We start from the raw sequence: 15,922 nt of genomic DNA, 5'->3' as shown, positions 1-15,922 counted from the left end.
GTAATAAGTTTTTAGCCACCTTGTCGAGAAAAGGAAAATTCTACAATGACACTACACATAGCATCAACCAAGTGAATGAACGACTAAACGTGTGATTAGTAATTCAATGGATGAAGATCAAACAATTAATGATCTCAATGTATGCTATGCTCTGGTCCATACTAGAAAATTCCCAAGAGAAATGGTTTGTGTAACGGCCAAACTGCCACATGACAATTGGTGTACTGATCTATGAGTTATGGTATGAGCGGATGACACAATTGATATGCACATATCTAGGATTATAACATGGAAATTAGTAACACCACACGGTGTGGTACGTGGATATGCCGATCAAACTCCAAAACACTAAGATTTATTGAGTGAAAGGAAGTACACACTTTCCTTGCTTTTATTCAGTTAAAAAAGCTTATATCCTCTGGAGAGACTGGACAAGGCGCAGAATTTTGAACATGGATTATGAATGATTGAACCCGCAATGATATGTGATGTGAATTCCTCCAGTAAATATATAGTGTAGACAAAATATGTCCCATCCCCATTTAACACACTTTAGAAAAAGTAGCCAACACCCTCTCATCAGCTCATTACATAAAACAAAGCTGATTAGTGACCTCACTATATCAATCAGAATGTGTGGAAACCCAAAACACGATGAGTTGAATAGCCTGACTTCAGAATAGGATTTCCACTTGGTTTTCCTCAAAGTCGGGAGAAAGACTTACATGTAACGGTTTCATACCCTCTTCCCCTGCACCTCTTCACACGGAGTGTGAAATCCTGTGCAGCCATACAGTTCAATACCTTTGTATCGGTGGGTATTGTCGAATAGTTGTGAGCCCCAGGGTCCTTAATAATGAACTCAAGTCAATTCTGCCACTTGACCCTATACACAGCCTCTTGAGAACACCGCATGTGCCCGAAAAAACTCTCTGATCAAAGAAGCCAAAAATCCACCATAGTCAATTGAACAAAGATATTTCGTTGCCAGTCAATGAGATCAACATTCTTTCACAAGTTCATTGAACCAATGTGGCAACATGAACTTTGTGGGTTTTTCATCTGTAGCCTGTATGTACCTCGAAAGAAGAACTGAGCAGCTGAAAAAAAATCCTCGAATGTACATGGCAGTTCCGCCCTTCGAGTTTTATCATCCAAAGATTCATTTACTCTTTTAGATGCTGCCACTTCTCTTTATGTTGATCATATACACCAGACCTGAACATTTTGTCCCCGTACTTGACATGGTTATACAAGAAATATTGAACAAGTTGTTGACATTAATCTTTTCTATTCAGCAAGCTCATCCATGCATCCCCCTTTTTTCCTACCAAATTCATATCTTGCAATACATAACGCAAATCTGGAATGTAACCCATGGATTTAAGCTTCACTCTCAGCTCTTCTAACTTTGCATAAATATCATGCTTTTCCGGATGTTGTTGATCCCCTGCATAAAATTTGTGGATTCTACCATTCACAGAAATCCAACTACAACCCGGTTCCTTTTTCACGCCTCGGTCTTTCATCACATCCCTCAGACTAAGTCCATCTTCATAACTCCCTGTACTGATATAAGTGTTGGATAGAAGAACATAGGTAGCTGAGGATTCTGGTGTAACCGAAAGAATCTTCTCAGCTGCAATCTCCCCCAACCCAACATTTTCATGTACCCTACATGCTCCCAACAAAGTCTGCCAAACCATTTCGTTGGGCTCAATTGGCATTCTTTCTATGAACTCCATTGCATCATTAAGACAACCTACACGACCTAAGAGATCAACAATACAAGCATAATGTTCCATCTTTGGCACCAACCCATATGATTTTTCCATTTGATGAAAATGATAGTGGCCTTCATCTACCATACCACGGTGGCTGCATGCAAACAGAACACACAATAGCGTCACATCATTGGCCTTCACACCCATCTGCTCCATTCTCTTAAAGAGTTCAAGAGCATCCTCCACAAGCCCATGTTGAGCATAGCCTGATATAATAGCAGTCCACGACACTGTATCTGGTTCAGAAATCCTCTCAAAGACCTCTTGCGCCTCGTCTATATTACCGCACTTGGCATACATATCAATTAGAGCACTTTCTATACACTTTTCCGAGTCCAAGCCAGCCTTGCAAAGGAGGCCATGGACTTGCTGACCATACTCCAGGAAACAAAGGCTGGCACATGCAACAAGCACACTAGAAATGGTAAACTCGTTCGGTGTAAAGCCTTCTTCTCTCAACTTCGAGAAGACTATCAGTGCATCCTCCCATTCAAAACATTGTGAACAAGCAGTCACCAGTGTTGTCCAAGACACTAGATCTCTCTCTTCTATCCTGTCAAAGACCTTCTGTACGTCTTTGAGCAACCCACATTTGGCATATGCATTGGCAATTGCATTGGAGATGCTTGTAACCTTCATTTCCACCCCAGACTTCAAAACCATCCCGTGAATTTCCTTTCCCAAACGCAAACATTTCAAAGCAGCTATTGCATTGAAGACACTGCAGTAAGTGTATTTGTCTGGTTGTATATTGTTTACACACATTCTCACAAAGAGCTCCAATGCTTCTTGGCTGTGACCTGACTGTGAATAGCCAGAGATCATTGCATTCCATGGTGGATTGGTTTTACAACTGGTGAAATTAAAGTCAAAAACAGATCTTGCATCAGACACAGACTTGCATTTGGAGTACATATCGATAAGAGCAGTTCCCACAAGAACACTAGACTCCATGCCCAATCCAGATGCATAACTGTGAACAATTTTGCTCTTGTCAACATTACCTAACTTCCCGACTGCTTTCGAGACACTGATGAGTGTATACAGATTTGGTTTAATTCCTTCTTTCTGCATTCTTACAAATTGATCAAATGCTTCAGAATGAAGGTCATTTGATGTTAACCCTGAAATCATTGCATTCCAGGAGACTTTATTATGTTCAGTCATGGAATTAAACATCCTACACGAATTCTCAACCATTCCGAACTTTGCATACATGTTAAGAAGAGATGTACTTACAAAAGTATCAGACGCAAAGCCTCTTACAACAACCTGGGCATGCACCATTTCGCCCAATTCGATACAATCTAACCCAATGCATGTCTGCACAACCGCCGAATACACAAACTTGTCTGGTAAAATTCCACTATCCACCAAATCACAAAAGAACTTAAACCCATCAAGAAACAACCCACTCTCTGTCGACCCAACAATCATGACTGTCCAAGAGAATATGTTCCTTACCGGCATTTCATCAAACACTCGACGAGCTGTGTCAAAATCCGAGCATTTCGAATAGGCATTGGCAACATGGTTCAACACCACCAGCAAGTCCCTGTCCGAAAGCTCGGATTTTAACACCAACCCATGAACAGATTTAACTTTTCCTACAGAACCCATGTCCTCACAACCATAAAGGATATCAATTAAGGGTTGAATTTGAAACCTTTTCCGAGTTTCATCAACAGAAACTAAGCTGGGAAATTTGCTTCCATTGGGTTTCTGGGTTGTTGGAGATGATTGAATTAATGTTGAATTTTTACTCTGCCATCAATTAAGTTTGATATTATTATTATTACTTTGTGAATGAACGAACATGAAGTTAACGAAGAAAGAGAGACCAAAACAACAACAAAAGAGGCAGAAGAGAGAGAGAGAGAGAGAGAGAGAGAGATGGAGTTGCTTACTTTGTTTTTGGAAGTCGAGGCGGGAAGAACCAGAGGATAAGCAGGTTGAGGAAAGCCCAATTTAACGGCGAGACCCATGGAACTCCGTCGCAGTTAGCCGATTGTCGTCTTCCAGTGATCACAATGAGGTGATGAAGTTGCTGATGCTTATGCTTTGAAATGTCTCTCCGTTATCGGAAGTTATCTTTTCCGATCCGCACCACAATATTCCACAGTACTCTACCGAATAAATAAAAAATAAAAAGCCTCTGCCATATAAAAAAATAAAAAAAATGATATATTTAACGAAAGGTTTTCATATTCTTTATTTTAACAAAAAAATCATATTTTTATATTAAAAATTTAATTTTTATGCTATTTATTTTATATTTTATTTTATTATTATTGTTGAAATTCAAAATTTTTAAGTAATTTTCATTAGTTTTATTAAAAAGAATTTTAAAAAAGAAAAAAACTAGTTAGCGAACGACGCCGTTTACCTGCCATTCAGAATTAGGGTTTATAAACGAACCACCAAAACCCGCAGAGAAAGCAGCGCACTTGAGAACTCAGAAATAAAAGGAAAATAGCGATGGGGAAGAAAGCCAAGACCTCCAGGAAGGGAAAGAAGGCATGGAGGGCCAACATCAGCACCGATGACATCCACGATTTCTTCGAGCAGTCCACCAAGGACGCCCTTTCCGGCGGCTCTCTCGCCTCCGCCCCCGCAGATTCTCTCTTCTTCGAAGACAAGTCCAAAGGTACCTACTTTCTCCGGAGCAATGTTTGTACCTTCTTACCCTTTTGCTTTTGCCAAATTCCCCTATGTATCCCGCTTCCCTGTGGTTGCTAGCTGGTTGACATTGAATTAATTGGTTTTCTGAGTAGGAAATTAGAAATTTTTTTGAGCTGGATTTTTGTGTTGAACTTATCGAGATGCGACGCGAACGAATAAATGGAAGAGTTTGATTGAATTTCAGATTATTGTATGTCGAAAATTTGATTGGTTTGTTGCATTTCTGTTAAATGAGCTTACTTTAGCTTAATGTGAGTGATGGTAAAACAAACTCTGATCATTTACGAAGAGCTGTATTTCGGAGAAAATGAGGGCCATTTTGCTTGGATAGAATTCAGCTTGAATTTTGATTGTTTAGAGTCGTTTTATGGCTTGGAAGGAATCTTGTTGTATTCAATCTGGGTTTTGAAAACTGTATAGAAATCTGGAGTGAGTCAAATAGTCACTTATTGATATATATACTTTAATAAGTATGGAGTTTGGTTCAGTTCAGTTCTTTTCTTGTGTTTTATGCTCTTGCGTTTTCTTAATCGTTGTCCTTTTTTATGTGGAACTGAACTTCTATGCTTTGGCCTGACCAGATCTTTCGGTGAAGAGGAAGATTGAAAAGCACAGACAGAAAGTACTCCATGTTGAAAGCATGCTACAGAAAAACCCATTTGTACAACCAGTGCCTTCTTCGACTCTGAAGAAATCTAAGAAAGCACATAAAAAGGTTCCAGAACTAATAGATGAATCTGGATGGAGTCCTGAGGTCAGTTGTTATATTATAAAATGTAAACCTGCAGACGTTATCTAGTTCTAGCGATTTGGTATTAATTTTAGTTTGAATCTGGCAGCGTTCTGTCTCATCTTCTGGCATGGCTGACTTATGGGGCTACACAGGTTTCCTCAACCTTAACATCTATTGCATTCTTTCCACTTTTTTATTTCTGTTATTTTCTTTTCATACATGGTTCTGTGCATTGTGTTGACTGTTTTTAACTCTCGTGCAGGTGATGACAACAAAAAAACCAAGAAGGTAAGGCTCATTGTTTAAGTTCAAGAATGTGATCATGTTATTGTTCATGTTGGTTTTTTTCTGTTTCTGTAACTCTAATTCACTTCAGGTAATGCGTGAAGAGCACACTAAAATGCAACTTCTGACCACCAAGTCATAATTATAAATAATAAGATGCGTCATGGATCACATCTTATGTGGGAGTCATATAGACTCTGAAGCAGCACTAGGCTGCTGTGTCATTGTTTGAATAGACACTGTTTTTGATAACATTGCATAGCTCTTAGTTGATATATGTTTATTGATTTTTTTTTAAGACGAGGAAGCCATCAATTATTCCTGCCGTAGAAGTTGAGCCTCCAGGATCCTCATTCAATCCCAAATTTGAAAGTCATCAGGTAATTTTTTAATATCACTCATCTAGTACATTTTTTGTTTGTTGACCTTTCAGCTTGTATGGCATAAAGTTTTCTCATCTTTGCCTCTTTTGTCAATCCAGGAAACATTGGCTCATGCTGTTGCAGAAGAAATGGGGAAGGTCTATAAAAAAGAGCTAGGACCTCAACCAGTTCCACTAACTGTTCCTGGAGAGGCTGTTGACGAAGAAGAAGTGAGTATCTTTCGTTCCTTTCATGTATTAGTCATCACTGGGCTTAGTAGCTTTACATACACGTCATAAAAAAAAAATAGTTGTCTTGGATAATGAAATTGTTTTCGGTATAAAGAATATAACTAGGAATCTTAACAATTGTAGTACAAAACATGATGGACAATGAGTCATAACGACAAGTGTTTTCTATTTTATATATTACTCTAGTTTTTATATTCATAAATGAGAATCTTAGACTACCAATCTACTTTTTTAGATGTATTTTCTTGAGGCAGATGAAGGCAGTGATGACAATATGAATCCAGAAAATTTGGATGAGAATGGGGATGCTGCATCCGAGAAAATGTGAGCCCAGTTTTTGTTTGATAATGGGTAATTTTATGCTATATGCATTATAAGGTCATCTATACTAAATGCCATTGGCTCATATTGCTTGAAAAAACATGGTGCAGGCCTTTAAAAACAAAGAGGGTAACAACAGTCATATTAAATAAGAGAGCTAGGCGTAAAGAACAGCTTAAAAAGGAAGCAGAAGCGAGACAGGCAAAGCAACTTTCCAAAGAAATTGATGGGTAATATACTTGCACAACTTTTGTCTCTACAGTACTCTGGTGAAGATTACATTCTAATATTTGCTTTGCCCTTTGGTCGCAGCTTACCAGATATCATTCAAGAAATAGCGAAAGAGGACGAGGAGAGGCATAAAAGACATCTTCGACGAGTTGTAGCTAAACAAGAAAAACTCAAGTCATGTCCCCCACGATTGGGGAAGCATAAGTATGTCTTAAACAATGCTCTCCCTCTCATACACACACATTTAGTATAGTTTGTTTGTTTACCTTCCTATGTATAATCCTTCTATTACAGGTTCGAGCCTGCCCCGGTTCAAGTCCTCTTGACTGAAGAGTTATCAGGATCCCTCCGGAAGCTTAAGGTACATTGCACTTTTCTTTTTTTGCCAAAATTTTCCCACTTTTATTCTTTGTGTTCAGAGAAGACTAAATGAAAGTCTTATTGCTTTTCTTTTTTTTCCCCAAAGGGTTGTTGCACCCTTGTCAATGATAGGTTCAAGAGCTTCGAAAAAAGAGGACTAATCCCGCCAAAAGCGAACAAAAGGTTTGTCAATCTTCTCTTCGTGTCTTAAACCAAGTTTCTTTGAGGGTTGACTGGATTTCGTCCGAACTTTAATCAAAACTCGTTCTTTGTTTCCTCACAAACAACTTTAAAGATTTCTCTACTTCTTTGACAGGAAATAGAGCCTTTTTCTTGATTTGATTAACCAAGATGAAGCATGGATTCAAAATCATTAGTTCGGGTTCGAGAAGAACAGCAGATTTTGTCAGCGTGACTGTTGAGCTCGGAAGTTTTATACTTATCTTATTTCTCACTCTCTCAGTTTTCAATTTTTGTATTTCGCATGGAAATTCTCAGTTCTAAAACAGCTCCGGTTGTGATCGACACAGAGATGTATCATGCCAGTGCCTTTTTGGTTTTTCAGTTACAAAAGAATTCAATTTGTGATTTGCAGTAACCTCGTTTCTTGAGACTTCTTTGCTATCTTTGGTTGTATCTCTTGTGTATCTGTCATCACGTGATCAGAGCGACAAGGCACAAGAGGACACACACGGTTACAAGGCAGATTCTTCTACGTGTAAAATTTGCCAAGAAATTAGAAAAAAAATAATTATAAATCGGTAGAGGAATGTGAGAATAACAACAAAATAGTAAATTCTCTTGATTAAATTCGCACAAGAGGATATGCACCCGGGTTTTTATTTTGGCCTTTTAACCAAAATGGTTTCTGAGATTTGCATAATTCATCATTTTAGTCCTTAAGATTTGAAATCAATAGAAGTGGTCTTTGAAATTGTCCATCATCAATCATTTTAGTATTTCTATAAAAAATTTCCATTAAATAAGAATAAATGGTAAAAATACCCTCAATTTTTGTCAAATCATTTTGACCTATTGTTTGTTAAATTGAGGTATTTTTGTTATTTTGATCCTTATTTAACATAATTTTTCGTAGAATGAGCAAAATGATTAATGGTGAACAATCTCAAGGACTATTTTTATTGATTTCAAATCTTAGGGGCCAAAATGAGGAGTTATGCATATCTCATGACCTTTTTCGCTAAAAAAATCTTATTTTTTAAGGAGGATATACACCCGGATATAGTCAAATTTTTATTAAATTAATTTTCTTTATCAAATTGTTAAGGTTTTTTTTTCTTTTCTTTTTTTGCCTGATTCAGGCTTAGTTATGTTGGTTAGAATATTATGCTCTTTTTTTTGCACTTAAGTTCAAATAACTATGCGCATTTAAGTTCAAATCTCCTTCGTAGTTTAGAAATTTCTAAAAATATTTAAGAATTAATAGAGAAAATAAAATTTTATTTTAGTTGGACCGTTGGTAAAATTTAGACCCAAAAATAACAGAAAACCACCTGACCCAGACCCTACGGCCTTTACTCTTTCCCGGGCGTCCAAGAACGGACCTGTTCTTCAGTTCCGCCGCACCGAGCTTCGGAGGACTCATCGCTTCGCACCATGCGCACGTTAGCATCCAAGCTCGCCACTGTAAGCTCCCTCTTCGAATTGGTTTCCGTCCAGCATTCCCACTCTCTTTTTCTTCGTCCGAATTTCTCCGATTTTGATTGTGATGTGAAAATTTCGTGATCAGTATTCAAAGTATTACTGTACAAGAAACCCGTTGCGCAATGCGCCTTCCCGCAATTTCTCAACTTACAACGGAAGAGGTAATTCGAATGTTTACCCATCTCAAGGTTTTGTCTTTGATTCCGTACTTTGTTGTTTGGTTGCTGAGAAAATGAAGGAAAAATTGAATTCTTGTATTGGATTGCAGATGAGCTCTCTCTTGAAGAGGAAGCTGAAAGAAAAATTGGGTGGATATTGAAACTGATATTTGCTGGGACTGCAACTTGCGTAGCTTACAACATAATGCCTTATATGGGTATTCTAATCTTTAGCTAATTTATCTTAATTAATGTATGAAAAAATGAGAATTGCCTGTTATGCGGTTTCGATTTTCGGGTTTTCACCTGACATTGCTCTTGAATTTTACTACTTTTCCAGGTGATACTTTGTTGCAACAGTCCGTGTCGTTGTTGACAGTCAAGGATCCGTTGTTTAAGAGAATGGGGGCTTCTCGATTAGCTCAGTTTGCGGTTGATGGTAACTCGCGTAGCTCTGTTTTCCGTTGTGTCAGCATTTCATTTCGAGGAAATTCGTTCATTTAATATACCCGTTGCCTGGTTGGATGTAGTCGTTTTATGAAACTGCATTGGCTTTGAGCTGCATCATGTTATATGTGATCATTTCTTCGATCTCCAAATCGGGTTGTAAGTTTTTGTGTTTACTTTTGTATCGAGGTTTTTGAATAGGTAGCGCATGAAACTGAGGGTTCGTTTGTTTTGATTTACAGATGAAAGGAGGATGAAAATAGTGGAGATGGGTGGTGCTCAAGAGCTGGTAAATATGTTGGGCGGTGCTAAAGATGACCGCACAAGAAATGAGGCTTTGAAAGCTCTTTCTGCTCCGTCACCTTCAGGTTAGAATTTTACATTGCGGTTACTACCGCATGCACCTTTGTCCATCCGTACTTTGTTCCACTTTTAGAAAAGGCGCCTATCAACTGAAAGTTAGGGGATGTTACAGATAACCGCCATCATACATCGCTAGTACTGAATGGAAGGATAGGATTCCAGCATATCGTAGCCTAAAACCTCTGGATTTATGAAGCATATCTTATCTGTACCCTACATTCATATTGTGAAACAATATAGCTGTTGAGTAACACACCGGCAAGCGTAATGCATATTTGATAATTGCGGTGATAAAAGATTTGACAGTTATGTTTAGACAGTTGTTGGGAGAGTATGCGATAGAAGTGTTTAGAAAGCAAAAATGCTAAGCATTTTGGATGTCCCCGCAAACATGCTAGAGTCGTTCTGTCGTAATCAGTTCTTTCTTATCTCTTTTGGTCGTCTAATCTATTTTCTGTAATTGCAGATAAAGCTCTTGGAGCTTTACACCAGGCTGGGGCAATCTCAGTTATCAGATCTACCCTGGATTCCCTGGAGAATGCTGAAATTGAGAAATACAAGTCAAGCTTACTCGGGAGATTCCAAGATCTGAGGTACGATTTTCCAACCGCAGATGTTTCAAGGTCTGTAAACTCTTGATCTCCAATTATAGGCTGCATCACAACCTCTAAAACGCCATGTTTCGAATTCAGAAAGTTGGCTTTAACTCACATGAATGATCGCCGGATGTTTCACCGGTGCACAACCCTGTTTCGAGATTAGAAAACGTTGCATACTCCAACAATAGTCGATGAAAGTAACTCTGTAAAATGCTGGGATTTGGCGGATTCTTCAAAAGTTGGTAAATAATTTTACCAGAATAATTGTATCTATTTTTGGTACAAACATAGAGAATGTCTTTGAACTCTGTAGAAGCAACACTATGAATAGTACACAAAAATACGTGCCAGCTCAACTACATCGCTGCAATAACAAAGCCTTATCCCATTAAGTGGGTCAGTTGTATGAATTTTAGAATGTCACTGCATTCGGTTTTATGCCAAGTCTTTCGTTAACTCCAAGTATAACAACAATTTGGAAAATAATAAAAAGGAAAATCAACTAGGACTTGTTCCCAAAAAAGTTATATACATTGATGGAAATGGCAACTGCACTTGTTACTACTGCCAGGACTACCATCACAGTTGCCATGATCCTGTCGGTTCTTGTAGATATGCCATGTACATCTCTGCAATTTGCACAAAATAGAAAAGAATGTCAAGTTCAACATTCTTTTGAACATAAAGATAGAACATATCACTAGTTGGTCTGACGGCGCCTAATCTGAACTTGTTGGAGACTAAGGGCCGATTATACTATATAAAAAGCACTTATAAGCGCTTTTGCCATAAACATGTTGAAATTTTTTATTAAAATTTCACGTGCTTCCTGTAAAAGTAGTTGATTCTCAGGTTGCTATGTCGAAGAAAAGAGAGAGGTTGCACCAAGAAATGGAGAAGATAAGAGTAGGCTTGCGTTAGTTGTCTGCTATAAGATAGCTAGTTTTGGGGCTTTCGATATAAAAAAGCTTATCCGACGTGGCTTTGCTACGGCTCATGACTTGTATTGTAGTCGTAGTCCTTCAAGTTTTTCAATCAATCATAGTCAAAAAAGCTTTGGTAAGTGCTTTTAGGAGTCCTACACAAGGCCTGAGTTTAAATTTCGTAAACGACAATTGTCTAATAAAATGAAAAGCATAGAGAGAGTACCGTAGAACAATCGCACCAGGGAAAATGAAGGCAAGGCAGACAGCAGAAGTTGATCCCAAAAACTGAAAAATGTACCAAATGTTTGGGAAGGCAATTGCCGCCAGGTAAGAGAAAACCAGCAGGCCAAGAGTGAGGAGCACAAATCTCCTACTATCTGCGGCCAAAAGCCGCTTTTGAGGGAAAAGCAGTTCATCCAAATTTACCCTCAGAGAAAAGTTCAAGAGAGGAAAAACCAACATCAGATGGAGGGCATAGCTTAATCTGACCGCATCATTCAGCACTGCCCCCATTGCTGAATCTGAGCTTCTGTCGAAATTCACAAGTATGTCAGCCACGATTGCATCCCCAAACAAAAGGTACCCAAACAGTCCAATGGAGAAGTAGATGGCTGCACAGAGCACCAGTGAAATCCTGACCGCTGATATCATATCAGACGGCTTACCAAGCTCGAAGCCAATTGGGTGAACTGCATGAAGTCAATCAGAGTAGGCAATGGTTACAAAGTTTGAGATGACAATAGTAAATTGATGTATAACAGATGGCAGAATGGATTGAAGAGCAGCTTGACATGCGTAAGCTCCTACAAGGGCGGAGCCACCCTTAAACTCAGGTGGCTCCTTTGTGAGGGGTCAGGGGGGAACTTCTATTGTACGGAGCCTTACCCTTACTTTACGAAGAGATTGTTTCCAAAACTCGAATCCTCGACCTTTTAATAAAAAAGGAGCAACTTTTCCGTTGCATCACACAACAGTTCTTTAAACGGAAAAAAGAAGAATTATAGGCTACTTATGTGAAAATTCCTGGCTTCGTATCCCGATTCAAGCTGACATTGTTTGGACTCTAAACTCTCTTCGATCCATTATGCCATATGTTCTACATCGCAAACTGTTCGATTCCTAAAAATGTACATTTCTTACCGTTGAAGTGAAAAGTGAAGGCTGTAACAATGACTGGAACAGCAGTGAAAAGGTCAAAGAAGGAGGTTTGTTTGCCCAAGCTTGGTAACAATCTTGGGGTGTTGACTTTCCCTTCAAAGATTGCATAGATCGCCATGGCAGAACTTATGCCAACAAAAACCACAGCAAGAAGAACTGATATGGCTGAACTGAACCTCAGAGACTCTGCAAAACACCAATTAAATATTAAAAAATTAGCCAAAAAAAAACCCTAAAAAGTTTAGAGATTTATCATTTCACCCAGTAAAAGTTTTAAATTTAGCACAAAAGGGTTTGTTTACTTCTGTGAATTTACTGACCTACTCGCCTTAACAAAACCAGTGGCAGGAAAATGAAAATAAGCGTGAATAGGAGGGCAATATCACGTGAGTTCCACCAATGAACTCCAAACCACTCTTGCAGAACACCGGAATGCCCTACTCCGGCAGCCCCATTTCCAGATAGAACATCCCCTGAAAAACAAAAGAAAATAATCATCCTTCTAATTTCGTACCAAGCTTGCCGACGTATGTGAGTTAGGTCAGTCAATTAGGACAGAGTATATGTCCCTGTAACTAATTTAATTCTTTTCCTATAGATCAGAGTAGTTTAGAATATCTCGCTGTCAGAAAATATGAATTTTTAATTGGAGCTTACCAATTATAATCTGGTACATAATTAAGCACCCAAGATTAGTAATAATGACACATATCTGTGTGGCAACCGATCCCACCTGCCCAAAGGACTCCCTCATGACGCCGGAATACGTCGTGGACTCGCCGGAATGCGTGAACCTCATCAGGAACTCCACCGAGACGTCAGCCAGCAAAGCAATGATCACAATAAGCACGAAAGCCGGTATCACACCAAGCACCTTGAGAGTGGCCGGTATGGACATGATTCCGGCACCAATTATGCTCGTGGACACGTTGAACACCGCCCCTGAAACAGACCCCCGCCTCACCGGCTTTCTGTCCTGCAGCAGTGGCACGTGGGCTTCGGCTGCCGGCGACATTCCGATGGCTGCTCGGTTTTCTTTCTAGAGAGAGACTGTGTTCTGCGGTATGTTGTCTTTTTGTACATGAAAAGCTTTTGATGTGTGATGACTGCATGTGGGGTAGGGTGGTGGATGAATAAGTGATGACCGCATGTAGGGTGGGGGCGGTTTAATTTGGGGCAGGGAGTTTTTCTTTCGAGAGTCTTTTTAACATTTTTCAAACGTTGTTAATGTGCATGGAGTGTGATTATTTATGGTTTTACATTTTATATATTTTTTGTTATTTTTTTACTATTAAATTTTTTCAATTTATTCTGTATGATGACTAAAAATTAAGAATGATGTGTAAAAAGTAAAATTAGGTGTGTGGATAACATTACCCTATTTTGTCGATGTTTAACGAAGGGTAGAATTGTAATTTAAGTTAGTTAGGTGACATCTTAATGTTTGGGGATTTTTTTAGTGAAAATATTTGGGGGATTTTTAAATCAATGGATTAGAGGAGGAGTCCCATCTGGCAAATTTTTAAACCAATCAATTAGGTTTAAATTTTCTTTTAATTAATTTGCCAAAGAAGAAATATAATGGCCATTTTGCTCATATTTTTGGCCTTACTAGGGGAAAATTTGATTTAAAATCCAACAAGTGTGATGCTTTGATCTTTTATAATTAGAGTACGATTTTCTATCCTCCTAATCTTTTTCTTCTTTCATCACCTTATATTTAAACGATTACGATTACGTCACTTTTATATCATATTTTGAATCTTTTATATAAAGAATAAGATAAAGAAAAGAATGTGAGAGGAGTGAATGAAAGAAGATGGGAAGGGAGATAATCATACTCCTGTATAATTAGCTTGTTAATCATGTCAAAAAACTTAGATGTGACAGAACAATTATACCAGGTCAAATCAATTTTTTGCGTTTTTTTTTTTTTTTTTTTTTTTTGTCGAGGAAGAAATGCCTGTAGATGAAACTTATCAATTTGAAGACGCATTTAGAGAGTTCCTAACTTAAGTGGTCAAACATTTATTCGCGTTTTTTCGTTGTTAAAAATTTGGACCAAACATTTAATTATCGCCCCTTCTTCTAAATTCTAGAAAAGAAAGAACACAAGTAGAAAATTGTTAAGTTGTATAATTAATGGCTTAATTTTAGTTACGTCCTCTAAAATGCTATTTTGATTTTATTTTGCTCCTTATAATTTAAAAATCATCATTTTATTCTTTGAAACTCAAGCATTATTTTACTTTAACTTGTGGACTCTCTCTTTCTCTTAAAACTTATAGGTCGCATCTTCAAACATATATGAGACCTAATACTCAATAAGATCATGCCTCGTGTGCAATAAATTTGATTATAAAGCTTCATTATGCGTTAACATTCATCAATTAGAAAATATTTAAATTAAAAAAAATTGAAGAGATGAAAAAAAATAAAAAATAAAATGATTAGCCTGATGCAACCAAATCAAACTCACATAAGAAATTAATAGATCTAAGACAATATAAAGCAAATTTTGAGTTCTATAGAAAGATTCTCATGTTTCAAGGAGTAAAATGAGATCAAAATTGAGTTTCAAAGAGCAAAATAGAGCGAACTTTGAGTTTTAGGGAGCAAAGTTGCGGCTTTTAAGTTATAGAGAGCAAAGTGAGATTCAAATCAAGTTCCAAATGGCATAGCTAAGAATAATCCATAATTAATTTACTTTGCATTATATACATGTGAAGAAAGTTGATGTTCCTCCATAAAACCAATTGGCAATATGAGAAGTAACTCAACTTTTTATAAGCACAAGTCGGGTGATGAGGAGTACGAGTAACCGTTGGGCTTCACATATGGGACAACTAGCTTTGATACCATGAAGAAAGTTGAGATTCCACTATAAAACCAATTGGTAATATATGAAACATCCCACCTACTTAGAAGCACTTGCAATATCCATTTTCTCATCAATTTAAATTTATTTTCAATAATATGGAATGAGTTCGCACTTAATATATAATATCTGATAATCAGTTCACGTGTTATAATAAAAATAAATTACTTATATATGACTGTGTTACCACATTGACATAATAACTCTTTATTATCCGAATATTGTTGAAAACAATCGGTTGCCCAAAAAAAAAAAAAAAAATATCTTGCAAATCGGATAGCATACGAGATGCCACAAACAAAAGGAAAGTGAGGTTGGAGAGTGAGGTGTAGCTGCACAAAACGGGGACACTTCACTTTCTATAATTTTCTGGACATGTGGATGCCATTTGAACATAGGTTGTTCATGATTAATTGGCATCATTCCAGGTCTACTTTTATGCGACATCTCGATCTTAACGTGGTGATCGAGATATATCGCAACATGCGCTGCTTTAGAGTCGGACCTCAAAATTAATGTATTGTTAAACTAGTTAAATCTTACATTTACTCTCTTTTTTTTTCTTTGGTAACAATGACTTGTTTGGATTATAGAAGTAGAGTTTCTACATAGGCAGGAGTCTTGAAACTTGTCAAATGACAACCACTACGGGGTGATTCAGTGCTTGTAGACGAATTTCAGGTTCCTATTTTACATTGCATGTCCTGAGTTTAATTTCT

At 37.7% G+C, this 15,922-nt stretch overlaps 3 protein-coding genes and 1 pseudogene across 3 annotated transcripts; 2 read left to right on the top strand and 2 right to left on the bottom strand.

Annotated features, from left to right (window-relative positions):
- Positions 1–510: 510 nt before the first annotated feature.
- Positions 511–3,921, bottom strand: LOC137735226 (pentatricopeptide repeat-containing protein At2g13600-like; annotated as a pseudogene).
- Positions 3,922–4,232: 311 nt separating this feature from the next.
- LOC137734056 (ribosome biogenesis protein NOP53-like) lies at positions 4,233–7,600 on the top strand. Its single transcript, XM_068473316.1, has 12 exons — positions 4,233–4,431; positions 5,048–5,220; positions 5,306–5,351; positions 5,462–5,487; positions 5,784–5,864; positions 5,966–6,076; positions 6,333–6,421; positions 6,529–6,648; positions 6,731–6,853; positions 6,944–7,010; positions 7,116–7,192; positions 7,326–7,600. The coding sequence occupies exons 1-12, from the start codon at positions 4,263–4,265 to the stop codon at positions 7,330–7,332; spliced, it is 1,089 nt and encodes a 362-aa protein (XP_068329417.1). The 5' UTR covers positions 4,233–4,262; the 3' UTR covers positions 7,333–7,600.
- Positions 7,601–8,501: 901 nt separating this feature from the next.
- Positions 8,502–10,302, top strand: LOC137735127 (uncharacterized). Its single transcript, XM_068474507.1, has 6 exons — positions 8,502–8,656; positions 8,760–8,835; positions 8,943–9,050; positions 9,173–9,271; positions 9,522–9,647; positions 10,109–10,302. The coding sequence occupies exons 1-6, from the start codon at positions 8,627–8,629 to the stop codon at positions 10,279–10,281; spliced, it is 612 nt and encodes a 203-aa protein (XP_068330608.1). The 5' UTR covers positions 8,502–8,626; the 3' UTR covers positions 10,282–10,302.
- A 435-nt stretch (positions 10,303–10,737) lies between these two features.
- LOC137735126 (amino acid transporter AVT6C-like) lies at positions 10,738–13,428 on the bottom strand. The gene is made up of 5 exons (XM_068474506.1): positions 12,983–13,428; positions 12,646–12,798; positions 12,308–12,511; positions 11,391–11,856; positions 10,738–10,870 (listed from the first exon to the last, which is right to left on the bottom strand). Exons 1-5 carry the CDS (start codon positions 13,338–13,340, stop codon positions 10,744–10,746), a joined length of 1,308 nt encoding a protein of 435 aa, XP_068330607.1. The 5' UTR covers positions 13,341–13,428; the 3' UTR covers positions 10,738–10,743.
- Between the last annotated feature and the right edge of the window lie 2,494 nt (positions 13,429–15,922).

The sequence above is a fragment of the Pyrus communis genome, chromosome 5 (assembly GCF_963583255.1).
Source record: "Pyrus communis chromosome 5, drPyrComm1.1, whole genome shotgun sequence".
Lineage (NCBI taxonomy): Eukaryota > Viridiplantae > Streptophyta > Magnoliopsida > Rosales > Rosaceae > Pyrus > Pyrus communis.
Note: the sequence above shows the minus strand (reverse complement) of the source record. Positions and strands in the feature narration are given on the sequence as shown.

Bases quoted from the DNA above. Each gene is read 5' to 3' on its own strand.
- LOC137734056 (XM_068473316.1), top strand. From the start codon at position 4,263: ATGGGGAAGAAAGCCAAGACCTCCAGGAAGGGAAAGAAGGCATGGAGG. The intron at 5,352-5,461 runs GTTTCCTCAACC...ACTCTCGTGCAG, and splicing joins TGACTTATGGGGCTACACAG to GTGATGACAACAAAAAAACC. The intron at 6,649-6,730 runs GTAATATACTTG...CTTTGGTCGCAG, and splicing joins CTTTCCAAAGAAATTGATGG to CTTACCAGATATCATTCAAG.
- LOC137735127 (XM_068474507.1), top strand. From the start codon at position 8,627: ATGCGCACGTTAGCATCCAAGCTCGCCACT. The intron at 8,657-8,759 runs GTAAGCTCCCTC...TTTCGTGATCAG, and splicing joins TAGCATCCAAGCTCGCCACT to TATTCAAAGTATTACTGTAC. The intron at 9,051-9,172 runs GTATTCTAATCT...CTACTTTTCCAG, and splicing joins CAACATAATGCCTTATATGG to GTGATACTTTGTTGCAACAG.
- LOC137735126 (XM_068474506.1), bottom strand. From the start codon at position 13,340: ATGTCGCCGGCAGCCGAAGCCCACGTGCCACTGCTGCAGGACAGAAAG. The intron at 12,799-12,982 runs GTAAGCTCCAAT...TTTGTTTTTCAG, and splicing joins TATGTACCAGATTATAATTG to GGGATGTTCTATCTGGAAAT. The intron at 10,871-11,390 runs GTACTCTCTCTA...TGCAAATTGCAG, and splicing joins CCTGGTGCGATTGTTCTACG to AGATGTACATGGCATATCTA.